We start from the raw sequence: 17,548 nt of genomic DNA, 5'->3' as shown, positions 1-17,548 counted from the left end.
AATTCTATCCTGCACTGGAACAGGCAAGCCAAGAGGCTTGCGCTGTATCCAGCGCAGGACTGTGGTCATAAGTGGCTTAGCCAGAGGCAAGGGGAAGCTTTTCCCCTTACCCCTGGGTAAAGGCAGCTGGCCCCAATGGGTCTCCTCAGACTTGCACCACCTCTGGAGGTGGTACAAGTCCAAGGAGAGCGGAGCGGAGCGGCTTCAAGCCGCTCCATTCTCTCTGGGGATGGGGGTTGGGATCCAGCATAACTGTTGGAATCCCAGACCCACCTCTTGCTCCCTGCCCGCCCACCCCTGAGGCCGCCCATTGCCCACCCTCCCCCTGCCCAGGAATGCCTCCCTCCCTCCTCCTCCCCGCCTCCTTACCTTTTCTGCTTTCGTCAGCCCTAAGGGGCCAACGCAAGCACCTGAGGGGAAGACGGTGCGGAGGCTTATGTCAGTCTCTCCAGGCCGGCACTTCTCAAAGCGCTGGCCTGGCTTCCCCTCGAGGAAGCGCAAACGTGCTTTACAGCTAACGTCTAGTTAGGATTGCACCCTTACTTTTGCATATTTTTTTTTAAAATCTAACGCATGCATATATCATATTTTCAATTGTGCATGAAGATGATTTTTATTTTTTAAAAAGTCCACCCAATACAAATTCAACCAATAGAGTTGACATGTCTAATGTTAATGCTTCAGTCTGTTTTCTCTAGGAGTTCCTACTGTTTGGAATTTGGCAGAACTGATTAATTATAGCTGTTTAGGGAGATTGACTATTCTGGACTAAATTTTCTCTGCTGGATACCTGTCACCTTGCTAAAATTGATCCTCCTAAAAAAAAATATCTATGGCCCAATGGTACGTGAACAATTGCTCTCTACTTGACTTTTAAATAGCACATCCACAAGAGGAGTTTAGCAAAAGTCATAATATTATGAATGTATCCATCAATTAGTAAGTAGGAATTAACTGGGAAAATTGCAGTGTCTTTGAGAAAGTTCTCAGTAGTTTGCTTCCAGGCCACTGTCACAATTTAGACACAACAAAAGAAGAGACATTTGAAATATATGTACTGCTGTACAACATATGTTTCTTCAGAACAAAGTCCCAACATTTTCAATGACACTTGTGCACTTGCAGCAGTATTCTTTCTGGGCCTTGAACTGTTGGAACTCATGCAGCACCAGGCATGTGCCAATGACCTCCAGAGTCCCTGCCAGAGCAGGTAAGTCAGCAGAGGGAGCATTCTGGGATCTTTTGGTGCAAATCAGGACTGGCTGGGGGCTTGTTGAGGGGCCCATTGGGAAGAAGCACAGTAAGTGTACATTTACTTTCCTATTCATTGCTGGCCCATAGCATGCAGTGGAGGCTGTACCAGTGCCACTTTATGCTCTGGATCTGCCCAGGATAGGATTGGGCAGTTAGGTTCTTATCACTTTCTCTTAATTAGTTGGTCCTTGTTGTTCAGCTGTGGCCTCAAGATAATTATGTAGCATTTGGGGAAAAAAATAAAAACCAATAACCCAGCACTGGAGGCTAAAACGGAGAAGATCTCTACGGCCACAACATATTTGCCTTTGGCACTTAGATAAGATGGAACAAAACACAACCAAACACTGCAAAAGACCAGCATGCTGAAAGTGATGAATTTGGCTTCATTGAAACTGTCTGGCAGCTTCCTGGCTAGGAAAGCCACTGTGAAGTTGATAGTAGCCAGAAATCCCAGGTAGCCCAGAACACAATAGAACATGCTGAGTGATCCTTCATTGCACTCCAGTACTATTTCTTTAGCTACAGAACACATGTCCACATTTGGAAATGGAGGAGTAGTGGACAACCACACAGCACAAATACAGGCTTGAATCAGGGAGGAGAAAAGAACAATGGAGTTGGCCAGTTTTTTCCCCACCCATTTCCTCATCCTGGATCCTGGCTTGGTGGCCATGAAAGCCAGAACCACAGTGATGGTTTTGGCCAAGATGCAAGAAACAGCCACTGAGAAGATGACACCAAAAGTAGTTTGTCGTAAATAACATGTCAATACCTTTGGCTGGCCAATGAATAGTAAGGAGCAAAGAAAGCAGAGCAACAGTGAGATGAGCAAAGAATAGGTGAGGCTTCGATTATTGGCTTTGGCTATGGGAGTGTCCTTGTTCTTGATGAAAATTCCTAGTACCAAAGCTGTCAGCAGGGAAAAAGAAATAGCCAAGGAAACCAAAAGGATCCCCAAAGTTTCTGAGAAGGAGAGGAAATTTATCTGCTTGGGAAGACATTGATTTTGATATTTGTTTGGGAAATGATCTTCTGAGCAGTTGATGCAATCATCCATATCTGAAAAATAATTCATGATATGAACTTCCTCAGTATTTCAAACATTTATCTTTTTAACATATATTATATTGTGTCCAGTGTTCTCTCTACCTTTCTTGACCAAGATAGATAGATAGATAGATAGATAGATAGATAGATAGATAGATAGATAGATAGATAGATAGATAGATAGGGGCATGTTGAGGGCAGATGGTGGTGGCTAAGGGGCTCAATACACACACTTTGACATACTCAAAGAGCTAGTGCATATTTGAGCAGGCCCATTGGGGACAAGGAAGAAGCACAGTAAGTGTGTATTTACTTTCCTATTCATTGCTGGCCCATAGCATGCAGTGAAGGCTGTGCCAGTGCCACTTTATGCTCTGAATCTGCCCAGGATATGATTGGGCAGTTAGGTTCTTATCACTTTCTCTTAATTAGTTGGTCCTTGTTGTTCAGCTGTGGCCTCAAGATAATTATGTAGCATTTGGGGAAAAAAATAAAAACCAATAACCCAGCACTGGAGAAGATCCCTATGGCCACAACATATTTGCCTTTGGCACTTAGATAAGATGGAACACAACACAACCAAACACAACAAAACAACAGCATGGTGAAAGTGTTGAATTTGACTTCATTAAAACTGTCTGGCAACTTCCTAGCGAAGAAAGCCACAGTGAAACTGACAATAGCCAGAAATATCAGATAGATCTAGATAATCAATCTAGCTAGCTAGATAAGCAATGTGCTGATAATTTAATTGAATACAATAAGTGGGTGGGGTGGAAGAAAGAGGGGAGCAGAGGGCAAAACTGACTTGAGCAAGAAGAATGGGGAATGGATTTTGAAAAAGGAAGACACATGGACTTCTTGTAATACACAAATTGACATCCTTGGAGTGAACTCACAGGAATTTTTCAGAGGTCTTTGTTAAAACAAACAGGGTGCATTAAACAGAGTGCATGGAAGGTGAAGGGCGGCTGCAACAGATTCATGCTTCCATAGGTTCACTTTTTTTTAAAATTACGCCTGGCTAATTTTTCCTTGTCGCTTCTCTATGTCAAACATCGTATCTGAATTTTCAATGCTCAAAGAGGATAAGGCTCCTACCCTTGTGGTCTGAAATCTTCCCATCTGCACACTTAACACAATCATAGCAACAAAATGGCTGACCCTCCTTGGTTTTTCTGCTGTAGCCTGGATGGCAGTTGTCATTACACAGGGCAAGGGGTGTCACCTGTTTATGGGAGAGGTTAAAAAAAATGGCTCTTTCAAAAATTCACAACAAAGTACCTTAAGGAACAGGAAAGTCCTTCACTTGGACAGGATGGCAGAACTAGGTTAGAACATCATGCAGGGACCTTGTTTCAGACAGACACCGCTGGGAAGATCAATCAAATTTCTAAACCAAGTTGACAGAGCTTCACATTAAGTTGCAAACAGCCCAAAACAACGCGCAAAATAATGTCTCTGGAATATCTTCTGCTCAATGTTAGCCCTGTGTAGGAAACTGACAAATTATATGTCCATTTTGAGATAAGTGCCTTGATAACATTTTCTCTTTTTTTCCCCCTGAAATCAAGTTTAGAGCTCAGGGGTTGCTAAATTAGCCTGAATGGTAATTCTACTATAAAGTTAGGCAATGTGACTCTTCCCATTGCCAGTGCTTGCATCCAAGGTATGACACTCACAGCCCAATCCTCACCTGTACTGGAGCAGGCAGGCAAAGTGGCCTCCCCTCTGCTCCATACTCAGCTGGCAACTCTCCGTTGCCAGCTGTCCTGCTTCTTTCACAGGTGGGATGCTGAGCTTTTAAGAGTCCAGTCCATGCATTTCTATTCAGAAGTAAGTCCCATTGTAGTCAATGGGGCTTACTCCCAGGGAAGTGTGGAGAGGATTGTAGCCTAAATCTCATGCTTTGGCTTGCTGGGAAGACTTGCTTGCTGGGCTGTTTTGTTTCTGGAGCATGGAGAGGTTGGTGCATGCTCTAGGCTGGAGCAAGGAGAGCCTGCAGCATCTCAGTCTGAAGGGCGGGGAATTGGGAAACACTCCCTGGGTTTTTTAAAGCAATCCCCTCTGTTGCTATCACACCTGCCCCTGTGTGTGTGTGTGTGTGAGAGAGAGAGAGAGAGAGAGAGAGAGAGAGAGAGAGAGAGTGAGTGCTGCACCTTGCTGCACTGCTCTGGCTTCAGAGGTTTCCCGCCCCCCCTTCAGGCTCTCTGCTGCCTCAGGGGCTCCAGGAGTCCTACTGTTCCTTAGCAAGGGGAACCTCTTCCTTGGCTCCAGGGCTATTCCCTGCCTGGGAGAGGTGGAGCCTTTTTGCAGTGTTTTGGACTGCCTGGAAATGGAGCCAGCGCAGGGCAAAGGTGTGTGTGACATTAGAACATAAGAACAGCCCCACTGGATCAGGCCATCCGCCCATCTAGTCCAGCTTCCTGTATCTCACGGCAGCCCACCAAATGCCCCAGGGAGCACACCAGATAACAAGAGACCTCACCCTGGTGCCCTCCCTTGCATCTGGCATTCTGACATAGCCCATTTCTATAATCAGGAGGTTGTGTATACACATCATGGCTTGTACCCTGTAATGGATTTTTCCTCCAGAAACTTGTCCAATCCCCAGTGACATTCAGTTCCCCCCACCCCGTTCAAGTTGAGACAAATCTGCAGATAAAAAATCCGTGGATAAATAGGTTGCACCTGTATTATGCTGTTTATAATAGAATATCATGGTGGTGGAAGTGAATGATTTTTTCTCAGGACTACTTATGGTTAGAGGTGGGAGAAAATGGTTTTATATTTTCATAGTTGTAGGTGTTTTCCAAAAGTTAGCAGAAAGCGATGTTATGTGTTTTAATTCAAAATGTACATTGTAATTATAAATTGCCATCACTTTAAAAGTGTAAAAGGTAGGTAATATAGGTGGTACAGGAAGCTGGACTAGATGGGCCTATGGCCTGATCCAGTGGGGCTGTTCTTATGTTCTTATGGTATAGTGTCAATAGATGCAGCCAAAGTCATTACCCATGAAACCCCCCCCCCCCATAAAATAAAAAAGAGATTAAAACATTTTTATCCTGTATTTTTATTTTTTGCAGATTTTAGGTTTATGTTTTTTACAAAAATGAGAAGTGCCGGAAGTGGTGTTATGTGTTTTAATTTCTTTATTACAATTTTCTCCCATCTCTACTTAATGGGGAAACATAGTTTGCAAGAGGCCCACATGCTGCTCAATTACTGAGAAACCTAATCTACTGCCAGAATCATTGGTGTTGATTTTTGGCACCCAGTTCAGAGTTCAAACATTTATCAGTGTGCCCAGTGCCAGAGTGGAAAGTGGAAGGCAGACCTGTCTTCCAAGGCAAGGAGGTGCGAGAGATTATTTGGCTTCTTCCCTGGCTCAGTTTAAAAGTTTAACTGCAGAAAATACAAGGCTCACCTTGTATTGAAGGGGCTCACCTAGAATAAATCTTACGTATTGCAAGGCAATTTACTATTTGTTGTCAAGATTCGTATTTCAGAGTCAAGAACTCAAGCATTCAGCGTTAGGTTCAGTACTGAAGCACTTTCTGATCACACTTTATATCTTATACCGATATTCAAAGCCTACCTGGTTGAACATGCTGTGCCATGTGATCGCCTTCCCATTCATCGTGAACTCTTTGCCAGGTAAAGCCTGTGGATCCATTCTTCCTACTTTCACTCGTAAGAAAGTTTGGTTTGGGAAGGTAACCCAGTTTATAACATCAAATCCAGTTGTTAATTCCCCATTCTTATTAAAGAAGATGCTATCCCCAACACTGTTGTTGAACGAGATGCTCCTCAGGAAAGGGTGAAGCTATATTGAAAGAGGCAAACACACTTTTATAAAGTGATGAAGGAAGGAAGGTGACAGTGGGGTTTGTTTTATCCTTCACTCTCATAGTTACAAACATCTGTCCATTGAATTGTTGAACTTTTGTGACCTTGAAGAAATAGATCAACACTCTAAATGTGTCCAATGTTTATACAAGGGTGTTGATGAAGACATTACTATCCTAAGGACAGAATATGTACTGCATCATTATTTCCTGTCACTTATCGACAACCACAAACTTGCTGGGAGAATAAAGGTCCAGTTTTATTGGCAGATCATGCTGGTGGATTCCACATCCTACCAGCACATCCTGTGGACTGTTGGCACACCAGGCACTTGTCAGACACTATCAGCACAAAGGTCTGGATGTCATGCATGGGTGACAATGGACTGCAGATCCTCTACTGAGCCAGGTGGGTTGGTGGGAGAAGATGGAGGTATCCTCTAGGTCCAAGGGGTAGAAAAGTATTAGACCAGGTGGTTGGTGGGAGAAGATGGGGTATCCTCTAGGTCCAAGGAGCCAATCAGGACTAGACCAGGCACCAGCAAGATCCTATTCTCTCAGCCTCAGCCCATCATGCTCCTTACACCTTCCAAATTTGCACCAGCAAATGGTATAGATCTGATTAGGCCCTCTGTGGCCCAGAGAGCAGTGGAGTAGGTACTGTTAAGTAAAACATTTCTTTAGCTACTCTTCCACCACTGCCTGGGCCCCAGATGGCCTACAGGATGCAGTAGTGCCTGCATCCACCAGGCTGCAGCCCAAAGGCCAGCCGAGGATTGGATGAAGCCATAAATTCATTGACGACTTTCCTCCTTTCAACCTGAGTGTTGATAATTAGTAATAATATAAATTTGAGTCGGCTGATTTATTCAATTTATTTGCTTAAAACCATAGGTCGTCGCAATACATTAAAAGAAAAACAACAACAAAATATATAACAATAACCAATAAAAGCACTCCTCCTTAAATATAAATTTATAATAATATTAATATAATACTTTCACTTAATATCCTGTTCACTCCTTGCTATGTCTTTTAGCGGCTGGTTGTTATCTAGCTGGTTTCCTTTGCAGCATTTGATATGCACACTAGCAAAGGCTTATAATGGCAAACCTTTCATTTCTTCTTCTTAGGATTTTTTTTTCCATTTTCATTCATATGATAGTTGTGGAATTCATCCAATCAAACTTTTATTAATTGCCAATAATTACACATTTTCAAGTTTATCTGCAGAGCTTTGCAATGACGATTCATTACAAAGTGTTGTGGAAAGAGGCTTTTGGCACAATCCTAACAGAGATTTGCACCTGTGGAGTGAGGGCAATGCCAGCACATGCTGTCTCAAACATTCTGTAAAGTACGTTGCGATACTGCACCATGTAGGTACACCAGCAGGAAGGCCTTTCTGCTGGCGCCAATGCAAAAAGCAGCACAAAATCAATGAGGTAAGTTCCACACCAAGCAGCACACGTATGGGGGAAGAGTAGGGGAGGGCCAGGTGGGTGAGGGAGAACAGGAACTGGGCAGTGGTGTGTGAATCGGGCACAGGAGGGGCAAGATCAGTTTTCCACACTCTCCCCTCTGCCACACTTTTTTGTGGGGACCAAAAAGCACATGTTTTGTTTTGTTGTTTTTTTTTGTATGTGTGATCTGCTTTGAAGCTAAACAAATGTTTGGTTATGTTCTGTTTAGCACGTGCTCAAAAGGAGTGCTTGCTAAACCACTGATCGTTTCAGATACAGGCCTAGAGTTTGTCAGGCATTCTTGCCTAGGCTGCTCAATCAGTGCTGTTTTCATTAACTCAATAACTCAAGCAGGGGGGCTTGCATACCTAAGTGCATCTGGTCTGAATTCTTGCCTCATTTCTAAAGCATTCACTTAATCCCTAAGAAAATGCATCTATACATGGATGTAATGGAAGGAAAAGGGAATACTAAGTGCCATTTGGGGTCTGTTGGTGTACTCCTTTTCCTCAAATGCTAATACACAAAAGACCACCCAGGACAAGATAAGTCTTTTTGATATAAAGTATTACCTGCCAAGATTGCAATTTCAGTTGATAGCGTCTATGATGGTCACTGATTGCGTTGAGCTTTGACCTGAATGCGCACATCTTTTTCAAAGAGTGTGCTATGGCGTAGACTGCATTGTAGATGCTGTAGCTTTGACTCATTATACTCATTTCAAAGAGAGTCCCGGGGAGGCTCTCCAGCTTCTCTTGACCAGTGCAAAGAACAATTTCTTCCTTGCCTTCATCAGAATCAGAAAATAAGCAGTCAAATGCCTTTTCCCAGAAGGCCTGGAGAAAACCATCTCCTTTTGGTGAGTTAGGTTGTAACCTGCGGAGGGATTGGGTAAACCCCAAAACTTCACTGGAATGACTTGCAAAAGACAAGGCGCCATCAAAGGGTTGTATTTCGAGTGCCTTTTGCAACGTCATCACTGAGAAATCCCACTGGGCTGTCAAAATCCACACTTTACCAACAGTAACATTCCTGATGCCTTCAAACAAGGAAAGCACATATATCATCCATATCAAACATGTTGTAGTCTGATAACTTGCATTGACAACATACACGTTGATGTTGGAGCTCATTAGCGAAGCAGCCTGCAACTGGAGGGATTCAAATGTAGTAGTCATATCCATCACTCGAGATATGGCTTGTGTTTTTTTAGTGCGAGCTGGACAGATGCCATTCTGGGACAGTAGGGACATCAGCGTCTGCAAGAACTTTTCTCCATTCTCGTCATCTGCTGTTATGAGCCCAACCCACGTCCATTGGAAATGCAGAAGTAAATGTACAATCCCTCTGTACTGATGCTCTTCATTGGGGACCATTCGGTAGAAGGAAGGGAACTGGGTTTTAACATCTGTCGCTGGTGCTAGTACACAATAAGCAATCTAAGGAGACAAAAATACAACAGGTTGCACAATTATTGCTAATCTATCATGCTTTCTTCTAAAAATGTGCCAGAGAAATTTTAGGAGTTAAAAAAAAAAGCGTTTTCACACTAAATGCTTTGCAAGTCATGTACTGACAAATATGCTTGTGGTGGCGCATTGCCTCCTATAGCATGACATTCTCCAAATGTAACTTTTTCTGATTGCTACCTCTGTTTTATTTTAATTTTGATAATGCTGTTTTTAGAAAGCAATGTCTTCAGCTCCCTGCATGGGTGGAAGGTAATGTCTGTTGGCTTTTCCTACTAAATGCCAAACATTGTTCTTTTTTTATATCATTTGTGTGTATGTGTAATTCACTTCCTTTTATAGTTCTGGGTAGAATTCCTGTTTCAATCACATCTGTTTTCATCAGCAAGAAGCATTCTAATTCAACCCTGTTGGACTGAATCACTACAGAATGCCGGAGCAGAAAGTACCCATCTTAGGTATTGTAAAGCCCTTATGCTCAACTAGATATGTTACCATTTGTGTAAGAAGCCACCATCATCCCCATCTCCTACTGTAAAAGCATTGTGGTTGCTTTTTGAACGTTTTAGTCCTGAAACGTTGCACTCCTGCTTTGTACAGACACATTGCAGAAACCATTTGTTAATTAAAAAATAAGCATTAAACATTATGCATGAATTGCAGTGAGCTTTAAATATCCTATAGCTCATCTCTGGTATCCTTTACCTGTGGTATCTTGTAGCTGCGTAAGATAGTAGCCATGTGAAAGGAGATTTCAGAGTCAAGTCCACCAACCACAGCAATCAAATTCTTTTGCTTGTCACATTTGAAGTTAGGGATGATCCTTTCCTGGGTGGAAAGAAGCTTCAAAGTGTTCTGATAAGTCATTCTTTCACTTAGGTAACTGTCATAAATATGGAAGCCCAGGCTAACATTGGGCAAGATCTTGAGATTCTCATTGATCTCCTTCACAGCAAACACCATGGACAAAACATGCTGGTAGACCTTTGGCTTTGCACTAAAGAAAAGTTATAATATGTGTAAGGCAGACACATGAAGGAGGTGTTTGAAAGCATGGCATTCTGGGCAATGAGTTTGCATACCTAAACAGTCATAGAAAACAAGAAAAGCAAGCTCACACAAATCATTTATGCTTTCAAAGCTTTTATCAAACCTTTTCCAGCTTTATTTAGAAAAATCTATAAATTCCACCAGTTTTTGAATTATATTCAAGGAACATTTCAGTGTATGGCTGACCTATGTAGTTGACTGGGAGAAGAGATTTTCTCCCCCACTCTGCTCTTGAACTAAATTAAGCTTTTCTAGATTGTTTTTACCTTGCAATGCGCATACAGAAAGCCCCTTACTGGCTGGCATAAAAATACAATAGTACAGCTGCCACCTAAATAATCATTCCAGTCATCTTAATCCAAGGTTGCTAAAGTAGCAACAATAAGGATAAGAAAATGAATCAATGGTCTTCTCCAGTTCCAGAACTGTGGGCTGCAACTGACTACCTCTGTCTTATATTTCTTTCATCCTTGACACTGATCATCATTGGACCTTCATTTAATGCTTAATGTGAAATATGACATGAAAGAAAATCAGCTTGGAATGTACTTGGTAATAGGAACAGGAACCTTATTATCAAAGGGAAAGGAGGGACATAAATGTTTTAAAGTAAATAATTTGAAAATATAGAAACAGATGGACATTTTTTAAAAAGAAAAAAAGAAGGAAAGAACTTTTCTGTAATTTGAAACTGACTGATGGACTCCAAAAGATATAAATATCAAGCTGCCCAACACAATTGTGTCTAAGGGAGCACATCACACTGGCTAAGGCCAAAATCCTAACCCACTTTTCAGCACTAGCATAGCTGTGCCAATGGGACATGTACTGCATCCTGCAGTTGGGAGGCACTCACAGAGGCTTCCTAAAGGTAAGGAAATGTTTGTTTCCTTATGTAGGAGTTGCATTGCCCTTATGTTGGTGCTGGAAAGTGGCTTGGGATTGTCCCCTAAGACCCATAGTGGACCCAACTTCTGGTGTTATAGGGCAGGGGGGTCTCCACACTATGGCCCAAAGGCCAAATCCAGCCTGCCACAAGATATTTTTCCCCCAACAATGCAGTTGGACAGTTAAGAAATGCAGTTCTATCTGCCTCATTCCTTTCAATATGACCAGAGTGGTGTCAGCCTGGCTAACCCCCTTTTCAGTCACCTGGGCCATATGCTTTAAGACCCTCAAACCATAAATGTTCAATATTAACCTCAACCCTGCTGATAAAGCAAATTGGATTTCCATACGTTGACTTTTCAATGATGCCGTCAAATGATCACAGTGAGGAAATGGAGTCATTTTTGCACATGTGTAAACAAAACGTTACAAACCTGATGTATCTATCTTTCTATCCAATGAAGACACTCAAGGCGACTCACAATTAAAAACATATTAAAAACATAAAATATACATATATAAAGACATTTAAAACAATGGATTGTTTTTAATTTCCTGATTGTTATTAATAAATTAATAATTAATTAAATTTAACGGATTGTTTAACGGATTTCCTCAATGGATTGGGCAGAGACAGTGCACTGTGTATTACTCACCTCAGCCCTATGAAAAACTGATTTTTTTTTTCAACCCTCATTAGTTAAAAGTTTGGAGATTCCTGTTATTGGGCAGTTGCGGACCTTCCATTAGTTTTCTGGAAGCACAGTTTATAGCGTCGGGGAACCTCAGAGAGGCTTCCCTGATGCAGCCCTTGGTCACGCAAGGCTCCATGAGCCTTATGAGTGGGGGGGGCCAGATTTTTGCATGGTGGGTGGTGACAGCCTTCCAGGGGGGTGCCATCGTGGACCTTTGTCCCAGGCACAGGTCTGAGAAGGTCTGCCACTGTGTTTGGGAAACACACGCTAGGCAAAAAGGGCATGGAAGGAAGCTGAAAGAGACAGATGGAGATATAGGAAGGAAGTTCTGAGCACTTGAAATAATGACAAAAGAACATGAGAAATATAAACTGCTCTAGAAGAGGAGATAACCAAGATAGCCTTTTGTAAATGAAATAGTGTTTCTGCATTTAATACACCTAAGCACATCATGAACAGAAGACACATGCAGAAAGTTTTCTGAAGACTGCTACTACTACATCAACCGTGTGGGCCTCTATTTTGGCCTAGTGCGTTATTATGAGAACGGAAATAATATTTTCTTACAGAAGGTCAAGTACCGTCTTTCCTTTTGGGTTTGCAGTGAAAGATGTTTCCTCAAATATGCCGCCAAACATACTGGTGACTGTACCAATGATCAGGTCCCCTTTCTGATAATAGTCATGCGGGAAATTGTCTGGGTCAGCCATGGCACATGCAACATTGTGTGCCTTGCCATCAATCCAAGGCAGACCAAGGAACGGAAGAAGCACATGAAGCAACCCTGCCATCTGGAGGGAAAATCTTGAGGCAGACTCTCTCATCCAACATCAGACAGGCTCTATAGTATATCCTTGGTTGATTTGGATGAAGGCAAACAGACTGGTGCAGGCCCACCTATTCAAAATCCCTCACCCCACTTCTGAATGTCCCACAGAGAGATTATAAAGACTTTGAGCCCTTTCTCATTGGTGATGCAATCTTTTCTGACAGCACAATCCTATGCTACTCAGAAGTAAGTCCCATTGTATTCATTGGGGCTTACTCCCAGGAAAGTGTGTATAGGTAATCATTTAAAGGTTTTCAGGATGTGTGAGTAACTAGGAGTGTGATTTGTAGTTAATTATTATGCTAAATACCTGTGAGGTTTGGCAAGACCAAATAGGAATTGTAAGCAACTTGACATAATTACAGGATTCAAAATCATGTACTTTTCAAGACACCACTTGAAGCAGAAAAGAAAACATGTTTGTTAGTTCTCAGCAAAACTGAGTGGGAATATACTTGGGGCATATAGGCCCAAGAGGGACCCAGAGAGAGAAAGGAGGTGTCCAGTAAGATGATGCAATGGAGACAGAACTCACCAATTTAGGGCAGAAATAGCATTGACATTACAGACTCTTTTACGCTAAAAAGTAATAATGTGATGTGATATCAAAGGGTAAGAATTAGTAATCAAAATTATTGTTGAACCTTAATCTGCAACAAACCTGTGGAATGAACTTTGACAGAATTGGGCCTCCCATCATGAGTATGAAATATAATCTGAGGTTGAGAAAATGTACAAACATGCACAAACGTTATACAGGTGTGCCCCCTTATCCATGAGTGTTCCGTTCTGGAACCCCCCCCATGGGTACCTGAAACTGTGGATACGGGTGAATACCCAACCCTGTAGGGTCGCTCTTCCCCCCCTCCGGAAACAAGGGAAGCTGTGCTCCCCTCACCTCTGGAGGGACCTCTGAGCTCAGGAGGCAAAAAAAAAAAGCAACGTCCAATTTTACGGAGAAACAGGAAATGACATTTTTAATGCCTTATAAGACATTGGGAGACCCGGAGAAATCCTGGAGGATGTCCCCGGCCTCTGCTGAGCACAGAGATCCTCTCCAGAGGTGAGCAGAGCTTCCCTCGCCTCCAGAGGGGGTGCTTGCGGAGGTGCACAGGCTGAGCAGGGCAGATACGGGATCCGTGGATATGGGGGCTCCCCTGTACACAGATGCAAGTGGAGATCTTCAAAGAAATAGGTTGGTAAACTACTGCTTCCAGCCCAATAAATGTTATTGCCCAAAGTAAATTAAAAGTTAAAAGAAGTTAAAAGTAAGTTAAAAGAAGGTCTCCGTGGCTGACTCACAGCCTAATCCTAATTAACACCACACTTGCCAATGCAGCGGCAAAATCAGAGTTACCGCTGCACCCCAAGGGGGAGTTTTGGCCTCCAGAAGTCTCTTCAAGGTAAGGCAACATTAGTAAGGAAAGGCCCTGCTGGACTGGTACATCCAAGTGCAAGATACCGCAGATGCAAATCTTCCTGTAGTTCATGAACCCATGCAGTCAGATCAGTCCTGTGAACAGGGTTAAGATTTGGTGGGCACCACTGCTGCTGAGTTTCCCCCCTTACCTGACCTGCCCTCTCTCTCCTCCATCTCCTTCCAGAGATGTTCTTAGTCTTTGAGAATTAGTCTTAAAACTCCAATACAAATCTTATAAAGAAACCTTATTTTGGTTACCTGAGAGCATAAAGTTCATTACATTCCTGTAATAATTTGTGCCAGCATTGCCTTATGAAAGGTACCTACTGAAACATACACTGGCATGTAACTGGAGTGGCCAGTTTGAGGCCACATGTGAGCAACTGGGGGGCTGATCGGGACAGGGATTGAGCCAGGCCAGGGTGGTTCAGGGGTACAGCTTGGTGGTAGTGGCATCTGCAATGTCATACTACAAGTACCAATATTTTCAATGGGGCTTTTACTCAGTTAAACAAGCTGATTAAATTTTCACCTTTTTCTGTTAATTAGTTGATCCTTTGTGTTCAGCTCTGGTTTCGGAAGCCAGTAGCGTTTAGCAATGTAGCATATGGGGGGAAAGATCAAAATTAGTAACCTAGCAGCAGAGGACAAAATGGAGAAGATCTCTAAGTACTACACCATACGGGCTTTCGAAGGCAAAAGAATCAATTCATAAGGCAGGAAATCAGTTCAAATGTAAGGGAATTGCTTTGCTAAACAGGAAGAACAATCCATTATGTGGTTATACTGTTATGTATGCAAGTTATGCAGGATTGAAATCCTGCATGACTGATTGGCCCAGACTTATGGCTGGTCAATCAGATGATGGATCGAAATTCTTCCATTCAAGTTAGTTAATGTTTCAACTGCACCAATCATGGGGAGTCTGGGCAGAGCTAAGAAGAATAATCTTTTATTACGGTCACTGACCAGTACATAAAATATAAAACTATACACTTGAAAATATCAGTGCACAAGGAATAAAATTTAACAATTATACAATTAAAAACATTGAACTAAACAATCACTGTCTTCAAAAGACCCAAACCCGTCACCCATTCTCAATGGCAAACTTTCCAACAAAGGCGGCAACTCTACTGAATTTAGTCCACTCTCAGTATCAGTGTCCTGATGCGTATCACCGAAGTGGGCAGAGCTAAAGGGTATAAAAGCCAGGGATGTTTGCCTTGTGTTAGATTCATTCAGATTCATTGCCAGGTCCTGTTCTGAAGATGGAATAAATGTATTGAGCTGTTATCTCTATGCCTTCCTTTGTTCACATGAACCCACTATATAACAGATACCAAGCCTGTGTTTTTTTTTAAATTGTATTAATTAATTAATTGTATTAATTTCCTGCCTCTCTATGAATAGCTTCTGCTGAAATATTTGCCTTTTGTAGCAATATCCCCTCTGTCTGCTTAGGTAGACACTAGGGCTTTGTATGGCTCACATCCAGGTAGACGCATTCAGTAATGGAGGACTACTGTGAAGGCAAGGGAACAAATGTTCCCTTAGCCAGAGGGCACCTCTGGGAGCCCTCACACGATGCAGCACATGCTCCAGTGGCCCGGCTGCATTGGCAGGAGGGTTTGATAATATGGGCTGCTAGTTGCCTACCGTAGACACTCACATACAGTACATGAAATTTTTGCCAAGTCATCAAGCTCCAATTCTCACTTCGCCTGATCTCCGGCTCAATCAGAGGGCTGAGCCTTTCAACTCTGAACGGTTTGGTTTCTCTGCTAAACTCAGGCAGGCACCTCATTAGTTGATATAGTAACTTTCCTGGGAAATTCTGATAGAGAGATTTTGGGATTCTGTCTCTGAGTCAATGCTAAGCAGGCTCAAACTCCTTTAAAAGTGTATAGAATGTTTATTTACAGGCTATTGACAGATTAGGAATAGATTTGAGATTCCAGGATGGATACAGGTTCGATACAGAAATGTTACCCCATGGTGGATCCTTCGTTTCTCAGAGAACCACACCCAAACCTTCTTACTTGTACTCTGTAACAAACAACTGACCCATGCGATATTGCATGTCATTTCCCCCTCCTTATTTGGCATTCTATGACAATTTGGTACATGGTTCCAGCCCTAATTAGGAAGTCTCTTTGCTCTGCATTACAAAGACTCCCTTCCCCCAACTCTGATTATACAAGACCCTGGAATTTTCCTTTTGGGAAAGCTATGATGCACATGTTATGTGTGCAAGTCAACTTGACATAATGACCTTTTCTATCCTGTTTTTAACAGAAACACTAGTCATGTTTTTTTCCTAATGTTCCTCATATGAGAGAAGTTAGGTTAACCCTTTAAAATCTCCATCATTCCAGTCAAAGTTAATCTTTTATTCTCCTCTTTTGCAAATGCTGCTGCAACCTGGTTCCCTTTTGCAAAGACTTTGCATTTGGCAGAAGTCTTTTTTTTCAACACCAGGATGGGATCCTCCTTTCCATTTGAAGCAACGTCCCAGGCTACAATTCAGTGCGCCATTACTTGAGACTAACACAGAAGGAAAGCAGTGGGTCTACTTCTGAGTAAAAAAGGGTTGCAAATATATGCAGCAGAAACTCTCTGCTGTTAATTGAATTGCACACTCCCAGTTATGTGTTATAGGTTGTATGTTGTATATAGAGTTTCTGGCTTAACACACCAGACACCTTAAAGGTGGATTTGATTCATGGATCTCCTGCAGTGGTTCCCAACCTTTTTCACTTGCATATCCCTTGGCAGCCATTTCCATAAATTGTACCCTTCATATTAGCAAAATGTTTGTAATAATCCAAGCCCATCTCCTCTCTATGAAAGCCCACACTTCATGTATTTATCACAGTGTTTTCTCTTTTCATCTGTTTGAAGAACAGAAGACTCTGCCTTTGCACTGTTTTGCACCAGAAGTGTGCTGAGAAATTCTGGGTGATTGATCACTTTCCATATTATGTTTCAGCGTTTTTACTGTGCTGGTTTTCAATCACTGGTTCACAGATGAATTGATGACCAAAAACTAGCTATTGGTGGTGCTTTCACAGCCAACTAGCTACCTCCCTTCCTACCTTGCTGGTCCTTGCAAGGCATTCTGGAGGAGGACCTGCCTTTTTCAGCTATTATTCCATTCTTTTTCAAGTACCCCTAAAGGTCCTGTTGAGTGTCCCTGGGAGTACATGAATACCAGGTTGGGAACCACTGTTTTACTGGTATGTTGTTCACAGTGCACTTACTCTGATAGTGCTTACAAAAAGGTGATGAAGACCAGAATTTAACAAGAATAAAAATACGTATATCTTATGATCTTTTACTATGTTTTTAATAAATTAGAGACTACAGTTCTTAGGTAACAATTAGTGGTGGGTTATTTTTCAGGATCTGGCCTCGAGTAAAATGAGACAAAACTATAGTCAGACAGCCCCCTAAGTTTAAACCCCCGACTTATTTGAGGGTCGTAGAAAATTCCATGACTGTTGGCTCAAAACCTGCCCTCGACTTATCTGTGGGGTCGACTTATAGGCGAGGGTCTGCGGTGACTATGAGTCTCTT

The 17,548-nt window shown here is 42.3% G+C and overlaps 1 protein-coding gene across 1 annotated transcript; it reads right to left on the bottom strand.

The window, feature by feature from the left end:
- Positions 1 to 1,417: 1,417 nt before the first annotated feature.
- On the bottom strand, positions 1,418 to 12,430 carry LOC136653271 (vomeronasal type-2 receptor 26-like). The gene is made up of 6 exons (XM_066630181.1): positions 12,288 to 12,430; positions 9,793 to 10,084; positions 8,191 to 9,057; positions 5,906 to 6,133; positions 3,406 to 3,532; positions 1,418 to 2,316 (listed from the first exon to the last, which is right to left on the bottom strand). Exons 1-6 carry the CDS (start codon positions 12,428 to 12,430, stop codon positions 1,418 to 1,420), a joined length of 2,556 nt encoding a protein of 851 aa, XP_066486278.1.
- Between the last annotated feature and the right edge of the window lie 5,118 nt (positions 12,431 to 17,548).

Source organism: Tiliqua scincoides, chromosome 5 (assembly GCF_035046505.1).
Source record: "Tiliqua scincoides isolate rTilSci1 chromosome 5, rTilSci1.hap2, whole genome shotgun sequence".
NCBI classification, from domain to species: domain Eukaryota; kingdom Metazoa; phylum Chordata; class Lepidosauria; order Squamata; family Scincidae; genus Tiliqua; species Tiliqua scincoides.
This window is presented reverse-complemented; position numbering and strand designations above follow the sequence as displayed.